Source organism: Lithobates pipiens, unplaced genomic scaffold, assembly GCF_037356315.1.
Source record: "Lithobates pipiens isolate NorthernLeopardFrog02 unplaced genomic scaffold, aLitPip1_a1.2 Scaffold_23, whole genome shotgun sequence".
Lineage (NCBI taxonomy): Eukaryota > Metazoa > Chordata > Amphibia > Anura > Ranidae > Lithobates > Lithobates pipiens.
Window position 1 is genome coordinate 188,229,720 of NW_027507785.1, and position 24,106 is coordinate 188,253,825.

The 24,106-nt window shown below is 46.8% G+C and overlaps 1 protein-coding gene across 2 annotated transcripts in view; it reads left to right on the forward strand.

Annotated features, from left to right (window-relative positions):
• The window catches only part of LOC143928074 (complement factor H-like), a 1,075,600-nt gene that overhangs the window by 65,475 nt on the left and 986,019 nt on the right, over window positions 1-24,106 (forward strand). For both annotated transcript variants that reach the window (XM_077452686.1, XM_077452684.1), the window contains exons 3-4: window positions 1,844-1,949; window positions 18,780-18,856. In XM_077452686.1, the coding sequence (XP_077308812.1) occupies window positions 1,844-1,949; window positions 18,780-18,856 (183 nt within the window). The remainder of the gene's footprint in view (window positions 1-1,843; window positions 1,950-18,779; window positions 18,857-24,106) is intronic.

Below are 24,106 nucleotides of genomic sequence, written 5' to 3' on the forward strand. Positions count from 1 at the left end.
TCCAAAGTAACAATCTATGCAGATAGCTTGCCAGGTGGGGATTACTCTGAATCTAAGGCTAAGCTATGCACATTGAAGTAGTTACACGTAAGCAAATCATCACCAACATTTGCTGCTGCAGGTATTATGGAGTAAATTAGGCTTTCACCGATACATTGTATTTATTGTGAGTACAAGTACAGATACTTTCAGTCAAGTACTCACCAATACCAGGTGCTGGTACTTTGTGTCAATATAAAAAAAATTGGCGGTTTGGCTGCAAAGAATCACATGCGATTTGAACAGGAATGCTGTGCAATTCCTGTGCGAACTGCATGCTATTTCCACCACTGCGTGCGTGCGTGTAAAGGAAAAAGTTCCATCTAGTGGGCACTTTATGAAAAATGTTAGAACTGACAGCACATATCTAGCCAAATGCAAAATCTTCATAGGTGTCCCCGTCCCACCGATGATAGCAAATCACAGTTGCTGGAGGTGCTCACCAGGCTGGAGGAGAAGTTTTGGGATCCCATGGGTATAGGGCAGAAGTGATGTCAGCTTGGTGGTGGACCATCTCTACGTCTCCTGCAGCCCTGTGAGCACCTCCAGCGGCCGTGATTTGCTATCATCGGCAGGCTGGGGACACCTATAAAGATTTTGTATTTGGCCAGATATGTAGTGTGAGTTCTAAAGCCCCATACACACTATCAGATTTTCTGATGATTTTTTTTCCTTCAGATTTACCAAAACCATATAATATGAGGGCAAACCTTAGGCGTTTCAATGTGTATGCAATCAGGCAAGCCCTTGTACTACATGGTTTTGGACCCAAATCACACCTCCAAGTATCGGTTTTGGCATCGGCAGCAGTTGTGCGAGTACCAATACTTGTGCAAATGCTTGGTATCGCCATCAATACTGGTATCGGTGCATCCCTAGGCTAAACCATTTCCAGAGTCGACCCCAGAAGCCCTGTTTTAGGGTTCATTTTTAATGTTTTTTAAGAATATGTAAAAACTTGAATGTCTATGCCCTGGCCAAAGGTTGACTTTAAACTTAAGTGCCAGTCAATATTTCTATATGATGTTAAATGAACACAATTTCCATTAAGATGTTTTCCCATGTATGTCACTTCTATTTTTGCAAGGCTTCAGCTGATCAGCAGTTTTTTGAAGTATTGTCTTGATAAGATGATTTTTTTTTAACCTGCAGAATATTGGAACTAAGATATGTCCGCCTCTATCAGCCATAGAGAAGCTTGGACTAAATGAAGTTTCATTAATACCATCATGTCCGAAGTAACTGTTCAAACTGGCCTTTGTAACTACAGTTCTGGCCACAAAACCCCACAACTGGACATGAGGGTATCTGACTGATTTAGCAGAAAAAGAGATTTACAAAGTGTTGGTGGTCTGATTTTTGGGGGGTTTTTGTCTGAAGTTCAGTGGGCCTTTCTATACCGTATACATTTGCCTTGCACCTTCACCTCTTCAGCCATTTCTGTCTGTGCCTTTCCCATCTTGTCCTATCCATCTTACCCTCGCATTTTTTCCTTCAACCAGTATCAGGAAGGATCACTTCATCAGACACAACCCTTGACACAAACCCATTGGAGGAGCAAATGTGTGTTTCTGTCAATACATTGAGTTGTTCAAACCAGTGCTTGTGCCTGGGAGATTTCCCTTCTACTAATGTTCTGATGACAGTTGTAAAGTGTTGGCTTTCTGCATGTTTCCTGTCCTGTTGTCACCATAGTCGCCATAAAACATCAGCAAGCTTTTCTAATATGCATTATATACAGTAAATAACATAGGTATCTCCATTGCTAATAACCTAGATATTCCAAACTACTTGTATTGTTTAGAGAAATCATGTGGACATCCTGGAGACATCGAATATGGTACATTTGAGCTGACCAAAGAAGACTCATTTGTGTTTGGAGCAGTTGTTGAATACTTTTGTAATGACGGGTGAGTTACTACATACGATAAAAATGTATTTGTCAAAAGGTTTATAAATAAAAATGTACTGCAGAAGTAGAAGATATAGTAGTCTGAGGGCAAGTTAACCGCTTAAGGACCACCCCACTACATATACTGTGGCAGGGCGGCCATTTAGCACGAAATCGCATACCTAGATGTGATTTTGTCTTCCAAGTCTGGAAACCCACTCCCGCTGTGACACAGCGGCAGCCAATTATCAGGTCCAGCGGACGATATGTCCACCAGGACCCACCGATCATTCCTGAGGCAGACAACGGCGGTCTGTCTATGCAAACAAGGCAGACCGCCGTTCTGTGACAGGAGAAGACAGAACTTGTGTTTCTGCTAAGCAGGAACTCTGAGATCTGTCTTCCTACAGTACAAGCACCCCCACACAGTTGGAAAGTGCCGTCTAGGGACACATTTAGTGACAGAGCATATTTTTTAGCACTGATCACTATAAGTGACACTGGGCCCCCAAAAAAGTGTCAAAAGTGTCCGATTTGTCCGACACAATGTCGCAAATCGATGATCGCTGCCATTACTAGTAAAAAAAATAAAATCCATAAAAGTTCCAAAAAAAAAAAAACATCGTTTGTAAACGCGATTATTTTTGCGCAAACCAATCAATATATGCTTATTGGTATTTTTGTTACCAAAAATATGTTGCAGAATACATATTGGCCAAAATTGATCAAGAAATACATTTTTTTTATTGGATATGTTTTATAGCAGAAAGTAAAAAATATAGTTTTTTTCAAAATTTTTTATTTTTTTTTGTTTATAGCCCAAAAAATATAAACCGCAGAGGTGATCAAATACCACCAAAAGAAAGCTCTAGTTGTCGGAAAAAATGCACTTACATTTTATTTGGGTACAGCATCGCACGACCGCGCAATTGTCAGTTAAAGTAACGCAGTGCCGTATCGCAAAAAAATGGCCTGGTTATGAAGGGGTTTCGGGGCTGAAGTGGTTATTAAGACTGGAGCAGCTTTAAATGGCAACCAATCAGCTTTTATTTTTAGCTTTTCAAAACAGACCAAGCTGATTGGTTACTATACAGAGCAGGCTCCAGATTCTATCTGCTCTGGTTTTAGTAAATTCCCCCATCTGTCTGCATGAAATGCTCCAGAAATGTGGATTTGTTATTGTATAAGAATAAGATATTTCTATGAGGTGCTTTTTTGACTTTCTGATGTGTTCATACTATTCATATAAAAAATAGTTCCAAAATTGTTCAAATGAATGATAAAATATTACAAATGTAAACAGACCCATGAATAATTGAAGGCAAAAAACATGGCAAAAGCTGGAAGTGTTTATACAGGCATAACATTATTATATGTAGATTATGCATAGACTTATAGACTCTATAAGCTTCTCTTCATATAATATAATAACACATAATGCATACCTCCCAACATTTTGAGATGGGAATAAGGGACATCTAAATGTATGTAGGCATAGGACACGCCCCCTGACACCCCCCCCTCAAAGGAGAATTAACCAAAAAAAAAAAATGAATAAAAAGTTAATTAAATCCACAAGGGCTTTTTTTTTTTAACTACTACTATTCCTTTATATTGGCTTTTCAAATTTTACAAATGCAGCAATTTAGAATTTGGATGAAAAGGTTTATCACTGGGAAACACTTTTTGAAAGCTAAAAAGTGCATTTTATATATAACTATATAGATCAGACCAAAATGAGGGACAAATGAGGTGGACAGAGGGACAGTCCCTCAAAATCAGGGACAGTTAGAAGCTATGCATAATATTAACATGCCAGTATCCTGATTCCCAGCAGGAACATAGCAGATGAAGAGAAATGTAAAACGTGAAAACACTGCTCCAAATTTTAAGGGTGAATTCATAAATATGTTTACTGCCATGCAAAAAAAATGTACAACATATATTTTAACAGGAAAACATTAGATCTTCATTCAACCTCGGCTACAAATAAACATGATATACTTAAATAAAATGGTGTATGGCAGGGGTGTCCAAACTTTTTTCAAAGAGGGCCAGATTTGATGAAGTGAACATGCGTGAGGGCCGACCATTTTGCGTGACATTCTTTAAACCACTGAAAATTCGGTCTAAGCCCTTGTACACACGGTCGGACATTCCGACAACCAAATCCGTCAGATTCCGACGGATTTTGTCCGAAACTGTTGCATACACACGGTTGGACAAAGTTGTCGGAAAATCCGATCGTTCAGAACGTGGTGACGTTATTTGGTTACAAAGGGACTATGTTCAGGCTAGTAGCCAATAGCTTTGGTGTAGGAATTTGATCTGAGCATGTGTGGCACTTTGTCCGATCGGAATTCTCTACACATGGTCAGACAAGGTCCGATCGGATCATGTCGGAAAATTTTATAGCCAAGCTGGAAAACTTGGTCCGTCGGATATTCCGACGGAAACAGTCCGATGGAGCCCACACACGGTCGGATTATCCGACAACACGGTCCGATCGGACATTTTCCATTGGAATGTCCGACCGTGTGTACAAGGGCTTAGTATGTCCATCCGAGCACTAATACACAGCCCAACAAGAATTCTCTTGCCTTTGTCGCGCTCGTTCCCAACACACAGACGAATGCTCTGCACTTTAATTCTTACTAGTACCTCACACATTGGAAAATGTAGGGTGCATTTGGTGCTGTGCAATTTAAAAAAAAAAAGCTTGGGGAACTTCTTTCCCTGCATTTTTGTGAGTAGGGAAGTCCATTGAAATTAATGGGGTGCCCTACACACAGTAAGCAGCCACAAAGATGTTCCATTTACAGGCTTAAAACAGGTGGTGAGGAGGCATCATAATGCCTCTTTACCGCCATTCAAATGCCTCTGAAAAGAGATCTGTGCATGGATTGCTTTTCAGAGGAGCATCAGTCCTGGCTAATATCACACACAAGCCCTACAAAGGCAGTTTTGATGGTATAAGAATGGGGGGGGGGGTCCGGATTAAAAGTAACATACACACAGACACATGCACACACATACAGACAAATGCACGCCGCACACACATACAGACACATGCATACACATACATACAGACATACATGCACACAAATACAGACACATACATACATACATACATACATATACATACAGACACATGCGTATACATACATACATACATACATACATACATACATACAGACACATGCACGCCGCACACACATACAGACACATGCATACACATACATACAGACATACATGCACACAAATACAGACACACATACATACAGACATACATATATACAGACACATGCGTGTGAACACACACACACACACACACACACACACACACACACACACACACACACACACACACACATGCATATAGACATACATACAGACACATGTGCACACACAGATACAGACATATACATGCACACACATACAGACACATATGCACACACATACAGACACACACATACAGACCCATGTGCACACACATACAGACACATGTGCACACACACACACACACACACACACACACACACACACACACACACACACACACACACACACACACACACACACACACACACACACACATACAGACATACAGACATACAGACATACAGACATACACACACACACACGGATAAAGCCTTTTTTAACACGAATTTAGCTTGTAGCATAGTACAATACCTTTGCAGCTTCCTCATTCAGCTGGGTACTGCACTGTAGGGGGAAGCAGAGAGCACAGCACACTCCTCTGCCCTTTACTTTCACTTTTGAAGCTCACGGAGCTTCTCACAGTGCCAGGGAGCGGGCTCATCTGACAGCCCTGATCCCGCGGCACACTAAATTGAGAAAGACGAGCCGTTCAAAACAATTGGCCCGCGGGCTGGATTTTGGACATGCCTGGTGTATGGGAAAATAAGTACACTATTTTAGCTGAAATTCTGGCATTTTGCCACAGAGCTGCTGTTAGAAATCATGGGGCCTCCTATTGCCTAGCCCAACAGGAACAGTGAACCAAGCCTAGCAGGTGGCTTCAGCTGAATGAACAAACTACTAATTAAATCACCATTAATTATGTTTTCTCTTTCGTTCATCGACAGGCGCAGTGCCTCCTTAATCTTGACCATTGGGTTATATCCCCTTTGCAGTAGTAGTACTTGGCAGAACAAAAAACACCTGGCTACGCCCATGGGCTGTCCTCAGTCAGTATATAATCCCATCCCTGCTTTAGGTATTCAGTTTTTTCTGACTAGTCAAGAGTAAGCTCCTTTCTGGGATCTTTTGGTCCTAGAAAATTGTACTTTTTGTCTCTTTTTTTTCCATGCATTTTCTCCTGGGAGATCTGCAATCAACTGCTGGGCTGGGCGACAGGCTGGATAATCTAGATACAGTGGCCTCCCCAGTCCAGCCAGCAAGCGCGTGCAGACTGCAGCCATGCGCTAAGTCGGCGTGACACATCCTCAACGGACGGAGGCTGGCCAGCGAGTTAAACATCTCGCATACAAATGGCTTTGGTCCGAGTCGCAGCGGTCCCTTGGCCGACAGCCTCCTGTCTGGAGGGTCACCTGTGCCATGGATCGTTAAGTACAGTTCCCCCTTTGTGTGGTTTGGGGTGGACGCAGGTACCCTCCAGGGATGGTTGGACCTGGTTATACTGGGCTTTCCCCTCCCCCCCCCCCCCCCACAGATTGATGGGAGTTCTAGGGCAAACAGCAGAGACCTCTGGTGGTCTCCTCTGCCATTTCCCTTCTGGGTGGTGTGTCCTGCCCTGGTGGTATTGGAGCGGTTCCAGTGCAGAGGGTGCAGCGGAAACCCCTAGGTGCATTCCCTGCTGTGTGTGTGCAGTGTGTGTGCAGTGTGATGTAGTGTGCAGTTTGGGGGTCCCAGTGCAGAGGTGATTTTCACCCTGAATCATGGTACAGTACCTTTTTTGGAAGGGGGTCACCTTGCAGAGGGTGCAAGGAAGGTACAGAGAGGATCCTGGCAGCATGCTTCAGCATGTCAAACGACCGGTGGACGTTTTTGGGTGGTCTGATGACATCACCGCTTGGTCTGGCTGGTCTCCGGCTGGCAGCCATATTTGTGTAGCCGATGTCATGGCGGCCATTTTTTGTTAGTCTAGTGAGACACTAGCGACGGACAGAATCTTGTGGAGACACCAAAACTCCTCCTCTTCCTCCCCTATGCTTCTCTTCCAGCACCAGGTTCTCTGGGCCTGAATTGCGGAGTTCCTCTGTTTGGTAGGTTGAGTCTTTGGAGGTCCTTGTGTATCTCCCTCTCTGCTGATAGGACCCTGGCCATGGGGTGTCCCTTAGTGTTGCCAATGTTCCTTTGTACTACAGACTCTTCTTCCTTATGGAGCCTCAGGGTCACATCTCACCCACTGATCCCTTCATGGAGGTGGCAGGTCTCTCGGAACCCCAGCTTCCCATGGTTGTGCTGGCGGCTGTCCTTGAGTCATTAGTATCCCGGATGGAGGAAGCGTTCTCCTGCTTTACCCTGCTCAGTCTTTCTCATCTGATTCTGAGCCTAATGTCGCCGGGGACGTGGCCCGTCTAGGGGGGTTTAATATTTTGCCCCCTGACCCTTCCGATAGTGAGGATGAGTCCTCTGTGGTCTCAGCAGTGAGTGAAAAAGCGCTGGTGGACACACTTGTTACTGTGGTGCGGGAGCCTCTAAAGATGGGGGATGCGGCTGACAGGGCCACAGACGTGGCTGTGTCCTTCGGTATGCATAAGTCACCTCGCACACCAATGGTGTTTCCTTATCTGCCTTATTTTGATAGGTTTACCTATAAGGAGTAGGAACAACCAAAATCACCCTTTGTGGTCCCCCAACGGTTTCTCAGTATGCTACCCCTTTGAAGAATCACTTTTTAAAAAGTGGACTAACCCACAAGTGGTAGATCCTCGTGTTTCCAGGTTGAATAGAGCAACCATGATCCCAGTAGAGGAATCCCAGCCCTTTAAGGACCCGGCTGACAGGAAAGCGGAGGCTGTGGCACGCAGCATGTTTACTATGGCTGGGTCGGCATTGTCTCCAGTCTTGGCCTCGCCCCTGGTGTCGTAGACCCTAATTGAGTGGGCCAAGCTTTTGCGCCAGGGCCTAGGTAGTGAGCAGGTTCTCACTGCTTATGCTGATTTAGTGGACCGGTTGGTCCATGAGCTACAGTATATTATGCAGCCTTGGATACAGCTCCTGTGCTCTCCAAGCTTTCTATTTCAGCGGTGGGGATTAGATGTGTGCTGTGGCTTAAGAGTTGGTCGACAGGCCAAGCCTCTAAAAAAGCTCTCTGCGATCTGCCTTTTCAGACTACCCTGGATAACATCATTAAGAATGTCACAGGGGGGAAGAGTACCTTCCTGCCTCAATCTAGGAAAGGGAAGGAGCCTCTTCGCAGATGGGGGGCCCTTCTTTCTCAGCCCATAAGAAATTCATCCGGGCTTCCAGGACTGTAGATAAAGATCAAACAGATATCTCAAGTCTTCCCCGGGAAGTTCCAAGCAATCTTGGTCTGGTAAGCCTAGAGTAGGCTTCTCTGGATCCACTGAAAAGACTCCTTCAGCATGGAGGTCTACCCTCACCCATTGCTGGGGTGAGGGGACATCTTCACTGGGTTCGACATTCATGGACCTCCTTTGCGATCATCATGGGGGTCCACAAATTTAACCTTTTTGGGGTATCAAAGAAGGGGGGCAGAATTTGTCCATTTCCGGGGGGGGGGGGCCTTTGTCTCCTTGCGGGTATATTTCCTGTAAAGGTTCGGGTGACGTCCGAACTACTCAAGGTCCCCTCTAGCCCTGTCCAGGAAATTGGGCTACCTAGGTCTGACTGGAGTGAATACTGACCAGGTTAGTAGTTTTTCTTCTCAAACATCGGCCCCTTCAGCAGGTTCAGTTCAACGGGAAGTAACTGAGGCTCGTGTCAACCTCATGAGCTCCTCTGGTAGATGCCGCAGTTGTCCTAGTGTCACTGCGGGGCCAACGCCTGCCTCTTCTGTGGTGCCTGCGAAGGACCAAGGGCAAAAGTCTTCCAGTGCCCGTAAACGTCCCTTAGAAGCTACCGCTAAAAGAGGACCAGTTGTACCGAGGGCTGAGCTTCCATCCTGCTTTATAGTAACTGGTTTTAATGGCCTAGCCATTGAAAGCCAGGTACTGAGAGATAGAGGTCTGTCGGGATCAGTGATCCCTACTATGGTTAGTCGACTTCTAGTAAGATATACCATCATACGTGGAAAGTGTACATTTCTTGGTGTGAGTCGATTGGCGTTCCTCCTTGATCCTTTTCTGTGGCTCGGATCTTCTTTTCTTCAACAGGGCATTGAGCAGAAGTTGGCTTTGAGCACCATCAAGGGCCAGGTGTCTGCCTTAGCAGTCTTCTTTCAGTGACCCCTAGCCACTCACTCTTTTGTTCGTACCTTCATTCAAGGAGTCCGGCATGTGGCTCCGCTTATACAGTCTCTTTTGCCGCCATGGGATTTAAACGTGTTGCTATCAGTTCTCCAGAAACCTCCATTTGAGAATATTCTATTCCCTTACCTACGTTGTCTCAGAAGGTGGCATTCCTGGTGGCTAATACCTCGGCCCACAGGGTTTCGGAGTTGGCAGGATTATCCTATCGTAGCCCCTATTTAGTAGTCCATAGGGATAAAGAGGTTCTTTGTCCCTGTCCATCATTTTTTTCCAAGGTTATCTCTGACTTCCATTTGAATGAGGACATTGTGTTGCCATCCTTGTGTTCCAAACTGGCTCATCCCAAGGAATTTGCTTTGCATACCGTGGATGTGGTTTATGTGATTCAGGTGTATATAGAATCCTTCCGGAGGTCAGACTCTTTTCTTTTTTTTTGGTTACACAAGGACCAAGGAAAGGGCTGGCTGTTTTTTCGGCTACCATCTCCAGATGGATCAGACATTCTGACTCAGGTCTATTCTATTAAGGGTCGAGTTACTCCTTTCCCTGTCATGGCACATTCTACTCAGGTGCTTAGTACTTCTTGGGCCTTCCGTCATCAAGCATCAATATCAGAGGTTTGCAAGGTGGCCACTTGGTCGTCACGCGTTCCTTCACTAAATTTTATAAAGTACATATTTTGGCATCTGTGGATGCTTCTTTTGGCCACAAGGTTTTGCAGGCTGCTGTTTAAGAGGGGGGGTCCCTCATAAGGGGTGTTTAAACATTTTTTGTTTCAGAAGGGACTTCTGTGCCCTGGTTAAGGCTCCTGCATCCTGATTAGGGCTCTTGTGGTTAGCCTTGTGTTATTTTGCCCACCCCTCATTTTTCTTTGGCACTGCTTTTGGATGTCCCAATGGTCAAGATTAAGGAGGCTCTGTGTCTGTCAATGAACGAAAGAGAAAATTTAATTTTTGTACTCACCGTAAAATACATTTCTCTGAGTTCATTGATGGACACAGCAGCCACTCCTCTAGGGAGTTTTTGATACTTCTATTACTGCTTGCTACTAAACTGAATACCTAGAGCAGGGAGGAGGTTATATATCGACAGCCCATGTGCAGGTTTTTTGTTCTGCCTAGTCCTACTCCTGCAGAGGTGATATAACCCAATGGTCAAGATTAAGGAGGCACTGTGTCCATCAATCAACTCAGAGAAATGGATTTTACGTTGAGTACAAAAATCCCATATTTTTTTTATAATTTTTAATTTTTTTTACTTTTGAACAGCGCTTTTGGGGTTGATGAAGAATCAGGGGTCTAAACAGACACCCAATGTCTCGCAGAGACACAGAAAATGAGATTAATGACACAGATTCCTCAATACTTTCTCTGCAGAACTAGCTGCAGAGTGAATGAACAGGAAGCACTCTATATAGAGGCTTCCTGTTTATTCATAAACTGAAGCAATTGTAAACACAGGTTGGGCCACTGGGGGATTGGTTCCAGTAATTGCACCAACTCTCCTGCTACTATAGGCCCCCCTATTGAACTTATGGGGCCCGGGCCCCATTGAGGAGGGCAGGTGCTACCCCCTTATCAGCGGCCCTGATTGTCTAACAGTATCTGACATTTAGCCTAGGTTTACATTGTAGCGATTTTGGCATGCGCTTTGACATGTTGGTGTTTCATCAGATTAGGCGATCCGTCAGATTTTAAAATGGAAGTGACGTTCCATTGCCACCATCTTGCTACAACCAACACTACTCCACAGTAAGGATACAGTGAGAAGGTGGCAAGTGGACATCTTGTAAGGCCGCGTACACACGGGCGGACTGTTCGCCCAACTTTGTCCGCTGAACAGTGTTTGGGCGGACAGTCCGCTCGTGTGTGGGCTTTCAGCGGACAGTTTCAGCGGACAGTTTGACGGACAAAGTCTTTCGGAAATTCCGAAAAACTGTCCGCTGAAACTGTGTTTGAGCGAACAGTCCGCCCGTGTGTAGGCTACTTTCGAAATGAGCAAGCTGTTCCCGCTCGGAGGAAAGTCTGCTCATTTCGAGCGCGTGTGAAGGTAGGCGGGGCCCGCGACGGAGACGTCGCGGGCTCCGCCGCCTTGAATGGGCTTAAAGGGGAACTCCAACGCCGAAAAAAATCGGCGTGGGGGTTCCCCCAAAGTCCACACCAGACCCTTGTCCGAGCACGCTACCCGGCCGGCCAGGAAAGGGGGGCGAGCGAGCGCGCCCCCCCTCCTGAGCCGTACCAGGCCGCGTGCCCTCAACATGGGGGGTGCCTTGGGGAAGGGGGGGCCGCGCGGCCCCCCCACCCCAAAGCACCTTGTCCCCATGTTGATGAGGACAAGGGCCTCTTCCCGACAACCCTGGCTGTTGGTTGTCGGGGTCTGCGGGCGGGGGGCTTATCGGAATCCGGGAGCCCCCTTTAATAAGGGGGCCCCCGGATACCGGCCCCCCACCCTATGTGAATGAGTATGGGGTACAATGTACCCCTACCCATTCACCTGTGAAATAAAGTACAAAAAAAAACACAACACAGGGAAAAAATATTTTATTGCACAGCTCCGGGGGTCTTCCGTCTTCGGGGGTCTTGTCCCCCTCTTCGGTTCTTCTGCCGGGCCACCGCGCCTTCTTATAGCTCTTTTGCAGGCGGTGGCCCGGTCTTCTGTCGCCGTCTTCCGTTCTTCTGCCGCCGCCTTCGGTTCTTCTGCCGGGCCACCGCGCCTTCTTATAGCTCTTTTTGAGGCGGTGGCCCGGTCTTCTGTCGCCGCTGTCGCCGCCGCCGCCTTCCGTTCTTGTTCTTCTTCTTGTTCTTCTTCTTCTCCTGGAGATGTTGACTCGATGAGCTCTCAGGCCACAATGCCAGGGACGCGCTCCGCTGCCACTTATATAGTGACAATGGGGCGGTGTCACATGGGGACTATGACATCGTAAGGGGGTGGGGTCACCATGTGACCAACCCATGTGACATATACCATGTGACACCGCCCCATTGTCACTATATAAGTGACCGCTCAGCGCGGCTCTGGAGAAGGAGAAGGAGAAGGAGAAGGAGAAGGAGAAGGAGAAGGAGAAGGAGAAGGAGAAGGAGAAGGAGACCGGGCCACCGCCTGCAAAAGAGCTACAAGAAGGCGCGGTGGCCCGGCAGAAGAACCGAAGAGGGGGACAAGACCCCCGAAGTCGGGAGAAGAGGCCGGCGGCGGGGAGGAAGAAAGCCGGACTCCTCCGCTAGCAAAAGAGCTACACGAAGATAGCGGAGGAGTCCGGCGAGAAGACCCCCGAAGACGGAAGACCCCCGGAGCTGTGCAATAAAATATTTTTTCTCGTGTGTTGTGTTTTTTTTGGGTACTTTTATTTTACAGGTGAATGGGTAGGGGTACATTGTACCCCATACTCATTCACATAGGGTGGGGGGCCGGTATCCGGGGGCCCCCTTATTAAAGGGGGCTCCCGGATTCCGATAAACCCCCCGCCCGCAGACCCCGACAACCAACGGCCAGGGTTGTCGGGAAGAGGCCCTTGTCCTCATCAACATGGGGACAAGGTGCTTTGGGGTGGGGGGGCCGCGCGGCCCCCCCTTCCCCAAGGCACCCCCCCATGTTGAGGGCACGCGGCCTGGTACGGCTCAGGAGGGGGGGCGCGCTCGCTCGCCCCCCTTTCCTGGCCGGCCGGGTAGCGTGCTCGGACAAGGGTCTGGTGTGGACTTTGGGGGAACCCCCACGCCGATTTTTTTCGGCGTTGGGGTTCCCCTTTAAGCCCATTCCAGGCGGCGGAGCCCGCGACGTCTCCGTCGCGGGCCCCGCCTACCTGTACACGCGCTCGAAATGGGCAGACTTGCCTCCGCCTTACGTGGGCGAGTCCGTTCATTTCAAAAGTTGAGCGAACTGTTTGGCAAACAGTTCGCTGAAACAGTCCGCTCGTGTGTGGGCAAGTCCGCTCATGCAAATTTTGAGCGGACTGTTTGCCGAAACTGTTTGACGAACAAGGTTGGGTGAACAGTCCGCGCGTGTGTACGCGGCCTTACACGTACCGGAGTCTGCCAATTCACACTTATTTTTAACACTAAACAGTGCGTATATAGTGAAATACAGTACAGTATTTAGAAATCTGTCTAACTGTTTTGATGCTGAATTATAAAATCAGCGGTGTTCTGTCAGATCAGCTAACCTGTGAGATCAGCAGGCTTGCCGCTGCTTTTACAATTCAACATCAAAACATTCAGACAGATTTAAAAACACTGAATGCCACTATATAAGCTCTGTTTAGTGGTTAAAATAAGTGTGAAATGCCAGACTCTGGCGGGTGCCGCACCGATTCCCAAAAGTAGTTTCTGTACTACTTTTGGTGACTTCGGGGGTGCGATTTGTATAGACTTTTGTGGAGCAACCCGCAAAAATGTCTCTGAAATTGCCCTTGAAGTTGGACTGACATGCGGGTATGAAATTGTGGGAGTTCAGCTGACCGCACACATTTTCAATCCCGTTATCGGTGTGAACTAGGGTTGCCACCTTTTTTTGTCAAGCCAAACTGAACACATGGCAATTTAAAAAAAAAATTTCAGTATACATTATAGAACTGTAAGGCCGCGTACACACGCGGGGACTGTTCGCTCAACTTTGTCCGCTGAACAGTGTTTCAGCGGACAGTCTGCTCGTGTGTGGGCTTTCAGCGGACAGTTTCAGCAAACAGTCTGCTGAACAAGGTTTTTCGGAATTTCCGAAAAACTGTCCGCTGAAACCTTGTTTCAGCGAACAGTCCCCTCGTGTGTAGGCTTGTTCGTCAAACTAAGTTCCGCGCATGCTCAGAAAGGATTTACACGGCGGAAGGTTGCATTGCAGTGTATAGGACGTCGTATTTTCCGTCCCGTCGTACGTGCCGTTCACGTCATCGCGCACGGTTCCAGCGGACTGTTCGTTCATCGTGTGTGGGCAAGTCCGTCCATGCTAAGTTTGAGCGGACTGTCCGCTGAAACTGTTTGACAAACAAAGTTGAGCGAACAGTCCCCGCGTGTGTACGTGGCCTAAAAGATCTGGGACACCCGTTTGGGTGCCCCAAGAAGAGTAATAATGTAATGCCATGATAAACAGTGGGTGTGGCCAAAAAAAAACTATATTTTTTTACATTTTGCTATAATTAATATCCCCAAAAAAATATATAATAATTTCTTCATTAGTTTAGGCCAATATGTATTCTTCTAAATATTTTTGGTAAAAAAAATCCCAATTAGCGTATATTGATTGGTTTGCGCAAAAGTTATCGCGGTGATCTGCGATTGTTAGCGAGACTGACATTGTGGCAGACAGATCGGATACTTTTTTTTGGAACCAGTGAAATACAGCGATCAGTGCTATAAAAATGCACTGATTACTGTATAAATGGCACTGGCAAGGAAGGGGTTAATAGGGGTGATCAAAGGGTTAAATGTTCCCTAGGGAGGTTCTTTATAACTGTGGGGGGAGTGGACTGACAAGGAGTAGAGAGAGATCGCTGTTGCTAATCACTAGGAACAGACCATCTCACTCTACTCCCCTGACAGAACAAGCTCTGCTTTGTTTACCCTGGCAAACCCCCATTCTGCCTCTCTGTGGATTGGCTCCCCCGCTAGTAAACGGGCATGCACGCCCACAGAATGCTGTGTACGCGCCTGACGTACAATGACAGCGATTTGCACAGGAGAGCAAACTTGCCGCAGTACAACTGCGACAGCTGGTCGGGAACCGGTTTAATCTCTCCAAAACTTTAACCCTGACCTGTCTGGTAGGTTCCTTGGCCTTTTATGATTCTGTTTGTTCACTAAGGTTCTCTAACAAACCTCTGAGGGCTTCACAGAACATCTGTATTTATATTGAGAATAAATTACACACAGGTGGACTCTATTTACCAATTAGGTGACTTCTGAAGGCAATTGGTTCCACTAGATTTTAGTTAGTGGTATCAGAGTAAGGGGGGTGAATACAATTACACTTTTCACATATTTGTAAAAAAAAAAAAAAAAATTGAAAACCATGTATCATTTTCCTTCCACTTCACAATTATGTGCCATTTTGTGTTGGCCTATCACATAAAATCCCAATAAAATAAATTTTTTTTTGGTTGTAACATGACAAAATGTGAAAAATTTTAAGGGGTAGGAACACTTTTTTTAATGCACTGTAAATACTGTGAATGATGCAGCAAAAAGACACCGGTTCCCATGATGGTAAAAAAGTTATAGATTTCATCTGCATAAAGGGTGTTTACTGTAAGCCCATGTGAACCCTTCTTACCCCAATACAACACTGGACCTATTATTACTAGGGATGAGGTTGGGTCAAGTCAATCATAACCCTGACCCAAACCCACTAAATGACAGCTTCCAGATGCCCACCAAGCATCCTGGGTTATGTCATTGACCAAATATGTTCATGAGCTTATTTGGCCAATGATATTAGTCAGTATTACCCAGTGGTTTGTTGGCATTCAGCTGGGGGCTGTTATTTGTAATGGCAGTGTAACATAGGATCATCATGGCATAGGTTGAGTTTGTTTCTGCAAGGTGTAGCTAATTGTGATTAATCATACATCTACATTGCTTCATGATGTAATTGATGTTAGAATTACACCATGGGACTTTTTTGTTTGTTCTTTTACCCTGCGTCTATACCTATGTGCTTTTTGGTGCATTTTTCGTTTTGCAGAAATGCACTAAAGTCCATTTAACCACCTCAATATAGGGCACTTACACCCCTTCCTGCCCAGGCCATTTTTCAGCTTTCATCGCTGTCAGTTTAAAAGACAATTGCACTGTCATGTTACACTGTAACCATGTGAAGTTTGTATAATTTCCTTCACACAAATAGAGCTTTTTGGTGGTATTTAATCACTCCTGGGTTTTTTATTTTTTCCTAAAAATAAATAATAAAAAAAAGACCAAAAATTTTTTTTCTTTGTCAGTAAATTTTGAAATAATAATTTTTTCTCCTTCACTGATGGGCGTTGATGAGATGACACTGATAGGCTGCACTGATGAGGTGGCACTTATGGGAACTGATGAGGAGGCATGAATATGCCGCACTTATGGGCACTGATAGGTGGCACTGGGCACAGGTAGGAAGCACTGATGGGAATTGATGGGCAGCACTGATAGCACTGACTGGCATCACTAATGGCCACTGATTGTTGGCACTTGTGAGCACAGATTGGTGGCAATTGTGGGCACTGGTTGGCACTGATTGCTGGTAGTGGTGGGAAATCATTGCTGGCACTGGTGGGCACTAATTGTAATCAGTGCTCTGATTACATACCTAGCTGTCCCCTGTGAGGCGATGCCGCTGATCAGCTCTCCTCTCCTCACACCTGTCAGTGTGAGGCAAGGAGCGGCGATTACCGGCATCTCCATGTTTTCATGTGGCTGGCTGTGATTGGTCACAGCCAATCACATGGTTAAAGAGCCACGGCCACGGCTCTTTACACAGATTGGGGTCACGCTGTGTCATAGCACCGTGTCATAGCCGCGCGGCCGCAATTGCTGCACCAGAGATATCTGGTGAGTTTATTTATATGTCACTTTGGGTGAAGCACTTTGATTGTGAAGATTTAAAGAGGAGGGCCGTTTAAAAAAAAAAAAAAAAAAAAAGTCAGCAGCTGCAAACACTGCAGCTGCTGACTTAATAAACACACTCGCCTGTCCAGGGCGCCCGCGATGTCGGCCGCCCTTGGCCGACCCGTCCCTCGGCTCTCGGGTCCCGACGCCGCCATTCCCTCTAAGGGAAACAGGCAGTGGAGCCTTATGGCTTCACTGCCCGTTTCCTACTGCGCCTGCGCGAGTCCCGCAGCGCTTTCTGAATGGGACGCGCTGTGTTCTGGAACACACAGTTCCCAGAACACAGCGCGACCCATTACCCAGAAGACGCCGTGACGAAGAGAGAAGACAGAAGATCTCAGTGGAGGAGGAAGAGGAAGATTAGAATTAAGTGCCTAGCAACAGGCATTTCTGGTAAGTAAAAAAAAAAAATTTTAAATTTTTTTTTTTTTTAGATTTTTTTGTAATTTTTAAAAAAAAAATTGTTTTCAGGGTGGCCCTCCACTTTAAGCACATTGTATTCTAGTAGACACGGTGTTGGAGAAACGACATTTATAATCCTATGTTAATTGTAAACCTGAATATACTCTCAATAAAACCTTTTGATTGTGAAAAAAAAAAAAAGAAGATTTGCTTCACTGCATAATATATATATATTATATTGTGCTGACACTTTTTTATGGTGTGTTAATATCATTATATTCATGTTATTCTGTGTGATTCATAGTTCTTTGTGCCCATTTGTTTATTAATTCACAATCCCACTATAAGTCGATGATCACTGCCATTACTAGTATAAAACAAAAATGTCAGTATCTATACCATCAATATACACTTATTGGGATTTTTTTGCCAAAGACATGTAGCAGAATACATTACTGAAATCAGGAAGGCTGGCAACTCAGAAGCTCTTGAATAAAAGTAATTTATTAGTTACAAGGGTAAATGGGTAGCAGAATACATTGGGCAAAATGTATGAAGAAATTATATTAAAAAAAACAAAACATATATAGTGGATAAGTTGTATAGCATTAAGTTGAGAATATTGTTTTTTTTCTAAATTTGGGGTCTTTTTCGTTTGTATCACAAAATAAAAAAAAAAACAGAGGTGTTCAAATACTACCAAAAGAAAGCTCTATTTATGCGAACAAAATTATATAGATTTTGTTTGTGTATAGCGTTGCATGACTGAGCAAATGCCAGTTAAAGTAGCACAGTTCTGAACTGCAAAAAATGGCCAGGACATGAAGGGGGTAAAATCCTCTGGAGCTCAAGTGGTTAAGGTAGAAAAATGTCCCAGTGTTTGTATCACCCCTTTACCCCCTTTTATCTTGTCCTATCTTGATCAACCCCTGTGCCTGCCTGGAGTGGCTCTATATTCTCTCTCTGGTCATAGAGGCAGCAATGCGAGCCATTGGCTCCTGCTGCTAATCAAATCCTGTGTGGGAGGGGGGGGGGGGAGGGTGGGGGTTTAAGGCTGAGCCACTCTGTGAGTTTCCATAGATATAGAGCTTTGGCTCAAGCCTGCCGATGCCGCTTGCAGGCAAGTATGACACGTTTGGTTTTTAATTTATTTTAAAAAAAAAATTATCTTTTAATAATGCCTAAAGCGTTTGTAAAAGACCTGCTTCCTGATGAACGATAATCTTTCATTTCTAAATATCACCCATGGGCCATGGCAATGCCCAGCAACTCTGGCCCCTTTTTAACAAGATCTTGCAAATTGGCTTTCAGATACTATGTTTAGAGTTTGCTAATTTTTTCAAGTGTCCTGCAAATTTTAAATTTACTTGGTTCTCTCATTACTAATTACTCACACACTAAAATTACAGAGCATGGCATTTACTGTTAATATAACATCATGTTATATTTTTTTAGGTATCAAATGATTAGCAAACATAGAACAAGAGAATGTACAGCAACTGGATGGAGCAATTATCGCCCTGAATGTGAAGGTAAATTAAAAACAAAAAAACAAACAAAACAAACAAAACAACCTCTAATGCATGACTGGAAGTTTCCTTTCTTGAAATACATATGCATTTATACCGTGTATACCTTTGATTAGAAAACAATGACAGTTCTGCCACAAAATGCCACATGGAATGTGACCTTGTAAATGAAGAGGGGATGCGAGTTCTTTGTTTTCCTAACTACATAGATCATGTAAGGCTTCATGCACACGAGACGCAGATGCAAATGCTGCTGGACACATGTTGAAACCGGCGTTTAGAAACGCGCGTTTTGCCGCGATTTTTACCGCGATTTAGCGGCGTTTTACCGCGTTTGCGTCTAGAAGCGTTTAGTTAAGCTAACATCATAGACCCTCCCCAGCTCAAAAATTAACTATTTCAGCAATTTTGTGAGACCAGAGTGAGTAGCAGCAGCTGTGAGAGCTGCAGTGTACTTGTATTTAGCGTGTCACTTGCCACGGCACCTGCCACAAGTTGTGGATTGTCCACTTGCCACGTGACTTGCCACATCACCTGCCACGTCACTTGGCATGTCATCTGCCACAAGTTGTGGATTGTCCAACTGCCACGTCACCTGCCACAAGTTGTGGATTGTCCACTTGCCACGTGACTTGCCACATCACCTGCCACGTCACTTGCCACGTCACCTGCCACAAGTTTTGGATTGTCCACTTGCCACATCACTTGCCACGTCACTTGCCACAAGTTGGGGATTGTCCACTTGCCACATCACCTGCCACGTCACCTGTCACAAGTTGTGGATTGTCCACTTGCCACATCACTTGCCACCTGCCATGTCACTTGCCAAAAGCTGTGGATTGTCCACTTGCCACGTCACTTGCCACGTCACCTGCCACGTCACTTGCCACGTCACCTGCCACAAGTTTTGGATTGTCCACTTGCCACGTCACTTGCCACGTCAGCTGCCACATCACTTGCCACAGGATGTGGATTGTCCACTTGTCACATCACCTGCCACATCACTTGCCACATCACCTGCCACGTCACCTGCCACAAGTTGTGGATTGTCCACTTGCCACGTCACTTGCCACATCACCTGCCACGTCACTTGCCACGAGATGTGGATTGTCCACTTGCCACGTCACTTGCCACATCACCTGCCACGTCACTTGCCACGAGATGTGGATTGTCCACTTGCCACGTCACTTGCCACGTCACCTGCCACGTCACTTGCCACGTCACCTGCCACAAGTTTTGGATTGTCCACTTGCCACGTCACTTGCCACGTCAGCTGCTACGTCACTTGCCACAAGATGTGGATTGTCCACTTGTCACATCACCTGCCACATCACTTGCCACATCACCTGCCACGTCACCTGCCACAAGTTGTGGATTGTCCACTTGCCACGTCACTTGCCACATCACCTGCCACGTCACTTGCCACGAGATGTGGATTTTCCACTTGCCACATCACTTGCCACGTCACCTGCCACGTCACTTGCCACACGTTTTGGATTGTCCACTTGCCACGTCACTTGCCACAAGATGTGGATTGTCCACTTGTCACATCACCTGCCACATCACTTGCCACATCACCTGCCACGTCACCTGCCACAAGTTGTGGATTGTCCACTTGCCACGTCACTTGCCACATCACCTGCCACGTCACTTGCCACGAGATGTGGATTGTCCACTTGCCACGTCACTTGCCACGTCACCTGCCACGTCACCTGCCACAAGTTTTGGATTGTCCACTTGCCACGTCACTTGCCACGTCACCTGCCACGTCACTTGCCACGTCACCTGCCACAAGTTTTGGATTGTCCACTTGCCACGTCAGCTGCTACGTCACTTGCCACAAGATGTGGATTGTCCACTTGTCACATCACCTGCCACATCACTTGCCACATCACCTGCCACGTCACCTGCCACAAGTTGTGGATTGTCCACTTGCCACGTCACTTGCCACATCACCTGCCACGTCACTTGCCACGAGATGTGGATTTTCCACTTGCCACATCACTTGCCACGTCACCTGCCACGTCACTTGCCACAAGTTTTGGATTGTCCACTTGCCACGTCACTTGCCACAAGATGTGGATTGTCCACTTGTCACATCACCTGCCACATCACTTGCCACATCACCTGCCACATCACCTGCCACAAGTTGTGGATTGTCCACTTGCCACGTCACTTGCCACATCACCTGCCACGTCACTTGCCACGAGATGTGGATTGTCCACTTGCCACGTCACCTGCCACGTCACCTGCCACAAGTTTTGGATTGTCCACTTGCCACGTCACTTGCCACATCAGCTGCCACGTCACTTGCCACAAGATGTGGATTGTCCACTTGTCACATCACCTGCCACATCACTTGCCACATCACCTGCCACAAGTTGTGGATTGTCCACTTGCCACGTCACTTGCCACATCACCTGCCACGAGATGTGGATTGTCCACTTGCCACGTCACTTGCCACGTCACTTGCCACGTCACCTGCCACAAGTTTTGGATTGTCCACTTGCCACGTCAGCTGCCATGTCACTTGCCACAAGATGTGGATTGTCCACTTGTCACATCACCTGCCACATCACTTGCCACATCATCTGCCACGTCACCTGCCACAAGTTGTGGATTGTCCACTTGCCACGTCACTTGCCACATCACCTGCCACGTCACTTGCCATGAGATGTGGATTGTCCACTTGCCACGTCACTTGCCACGTCACCTGCCACGTCACTTGCCACGTCACCTGCCACAAGTTTTGGATTGTCCACTTGCCATGTCACTTGCCACGTCAGCTTCCACGTCACTTGCCACAAGATGTGGATTGTCCACTTGCCACATCACCTGCCACATCACTTGCCACGTCACCTGCCACAAGTTGTGGATTGTCCACTTGCCACGTCACTTGCCACATCACCTGCCACGTCACTTGCCACGAGATGTGGATTGTCCACTTGCCACGTCACTTGCCACATCACCTGCCACGTCACTTGCCACGTCACCTGCCACAAGTTTTGGATTGTCCACTTGCCACGTCACTTGCCACGTCACTTGCCACGTCAGCTGCTACGTCACTTGCCACAAGATGTGGATTGTCCACTTGTCACATCACCTGCCACATCACTTGCCACATCACCTGCCACGTCACCTGCCACAAGTTGTGGATTGTCCACTTGCCACGTCACTTGCCACATCACCTGCCACGTCACTTGCCACGAGATGTGGATTGTCCACTTGCCACGTCACCTGCCACGTCACTTGCCACAAGTTTTAGATTGTCCACTTGCCACGTCACTTGCCACAAGATGTGGATTGTCCACTTGTCACATCACCTGCCACATCACTTGCCACATCACCTGCCACGTCACCTGCCACAAGTTGTGGATTGTCCACTTGCCACGTCACTTGCCACATCACCTGCCACGTCACTTGCCACGAGATGTGGATTGTCCACTTGCCACGTCACTTGCCACGTCACCTGCCACGTCACCTGCCACAAGGTTTGGATTGTCCACTTGCCACGTCACTTGCCACATCAGCTGCCACGTCACTTGCCACGTCACTTGCCACGTCACCTGCCACAAGTTTTGGATTGTCCACTTGCCACGTCACTTGCCACGTCAGCTGCCATGTCACTTGCCACAAGATGTGGATTGTCCACTTGTCACATCACCTGCCACATCACTTGCCACATCACCTGCCACGTCACCTGCCACAAGTTGTGGATTGTCCACTTGCCACGTCACTTGCCACATCACCTGCCACGTCACTTGCCACAAGATGTGGATTGTCCACTTTCCACGTCACCTGCCATGCCACCTGCCACAAGTTGTGGATTGTCCACTTGCCACGTCACCAGCCACATCACCTGCCACGTCACCTGCCACAAGTTGTGGATTGTCCACTTGCCACGTCACTTGCCACATCACCTGCCACGTCACTTGCCACAAGATGTGGATTGTCCACTTTCCACGTCACCTGCCATGCCACCTGCCACAAGTTGTGGATTGTCCACTTGCCACGTCACCAGCCACATCACCTGCCACAAGTTGTGGATTGTCCACTTGCCACACCACTTTCCACGTCACCTGCCACGTCAACTGCCACAAGATGTGGATTGTCCACTTGCCACGTCACCAGCCACATCACCTGCCACAAGTTGTGGATTGTCCACTTGCCACATCACTTTCCACATCACCTGCCACGTCACCTGCCACAAGTTGTGGATTGTCCACTTTACACGTCCCCTGCCACGTCACCTGCCACAAGTGGATTGTCCACTTGCCACATCACCTGCCACAAGTTGTGGATTGTCCACTTGCCACGTCACCTGACACAAGTTGTGGATTGTCCACTCGCCACGTCACTTGCCACATCCCCTGCCACAAGTGGATTGTCCACTTGCCACGTCACTTGCCACGTCCCCTGCCACAAGTGGATTGTCCACTTGCCACGTCACTTGCCATGTCACCTGCCACAAGTTGTTGATTTTCCACTTGCCACGTCACCTGCCAGGTCACTTGCCACGTCACCTGCCAGGTCACTTGCCACGTCACCTGCCAGGTCACTTGCCACGTCACCTGCCACAAGTTGTGGATTGTCCACTTTCCACGTCACTTGCCACTTCACCTGCCACGTCACTTGCCACAAGTTGTGGATTGTCCACTTGCCACATCACTTGCCACCTGCCATGTCACTTGCCACAAGTTGTGGATTGTCCACTTGCCACGTCACTTGCCACCTGCCATGTCACTTGCCACAAGTTGTGGATTGTCCACTTGCAATTGCAATTGTTTAAAATATTTTTCTAATGGTTTTTCATCATTTGCAATCATTTTTGAGATTTTTAATGTAAAAAAGAAGGTCACCTTTAAAAACGCATATAAACGCAAACGCGGCTAAACGCGGTAGTGGCGTTTTGCCGCGTTTTACCGCGTTTTGCCACGTTTTTCGTCTGAAACGTGGAAATTTTTGCTTCTGAACGCATTTTTTTGCTTCTGGAAAAACAAGATTAAACGCAACTGCATAAAAACTGAAAAAAACGAGACTGTGTGCATGGACACATAGGATAACATTGAATGAGTTCAGGGGCAGTTGAAAAAACTGTCCAACTGCATCTGAACGCGCGTTTAACTGCGTCTCGTGTGCATGAGGCCTTACTATGAATTGATCTGCAAAATTCATGATTTGATCTAGACGGAAATGAGTCACATCTGGCAGGGATGTGCAAATATGAACAGATTAGCCACAGATTTACTATAC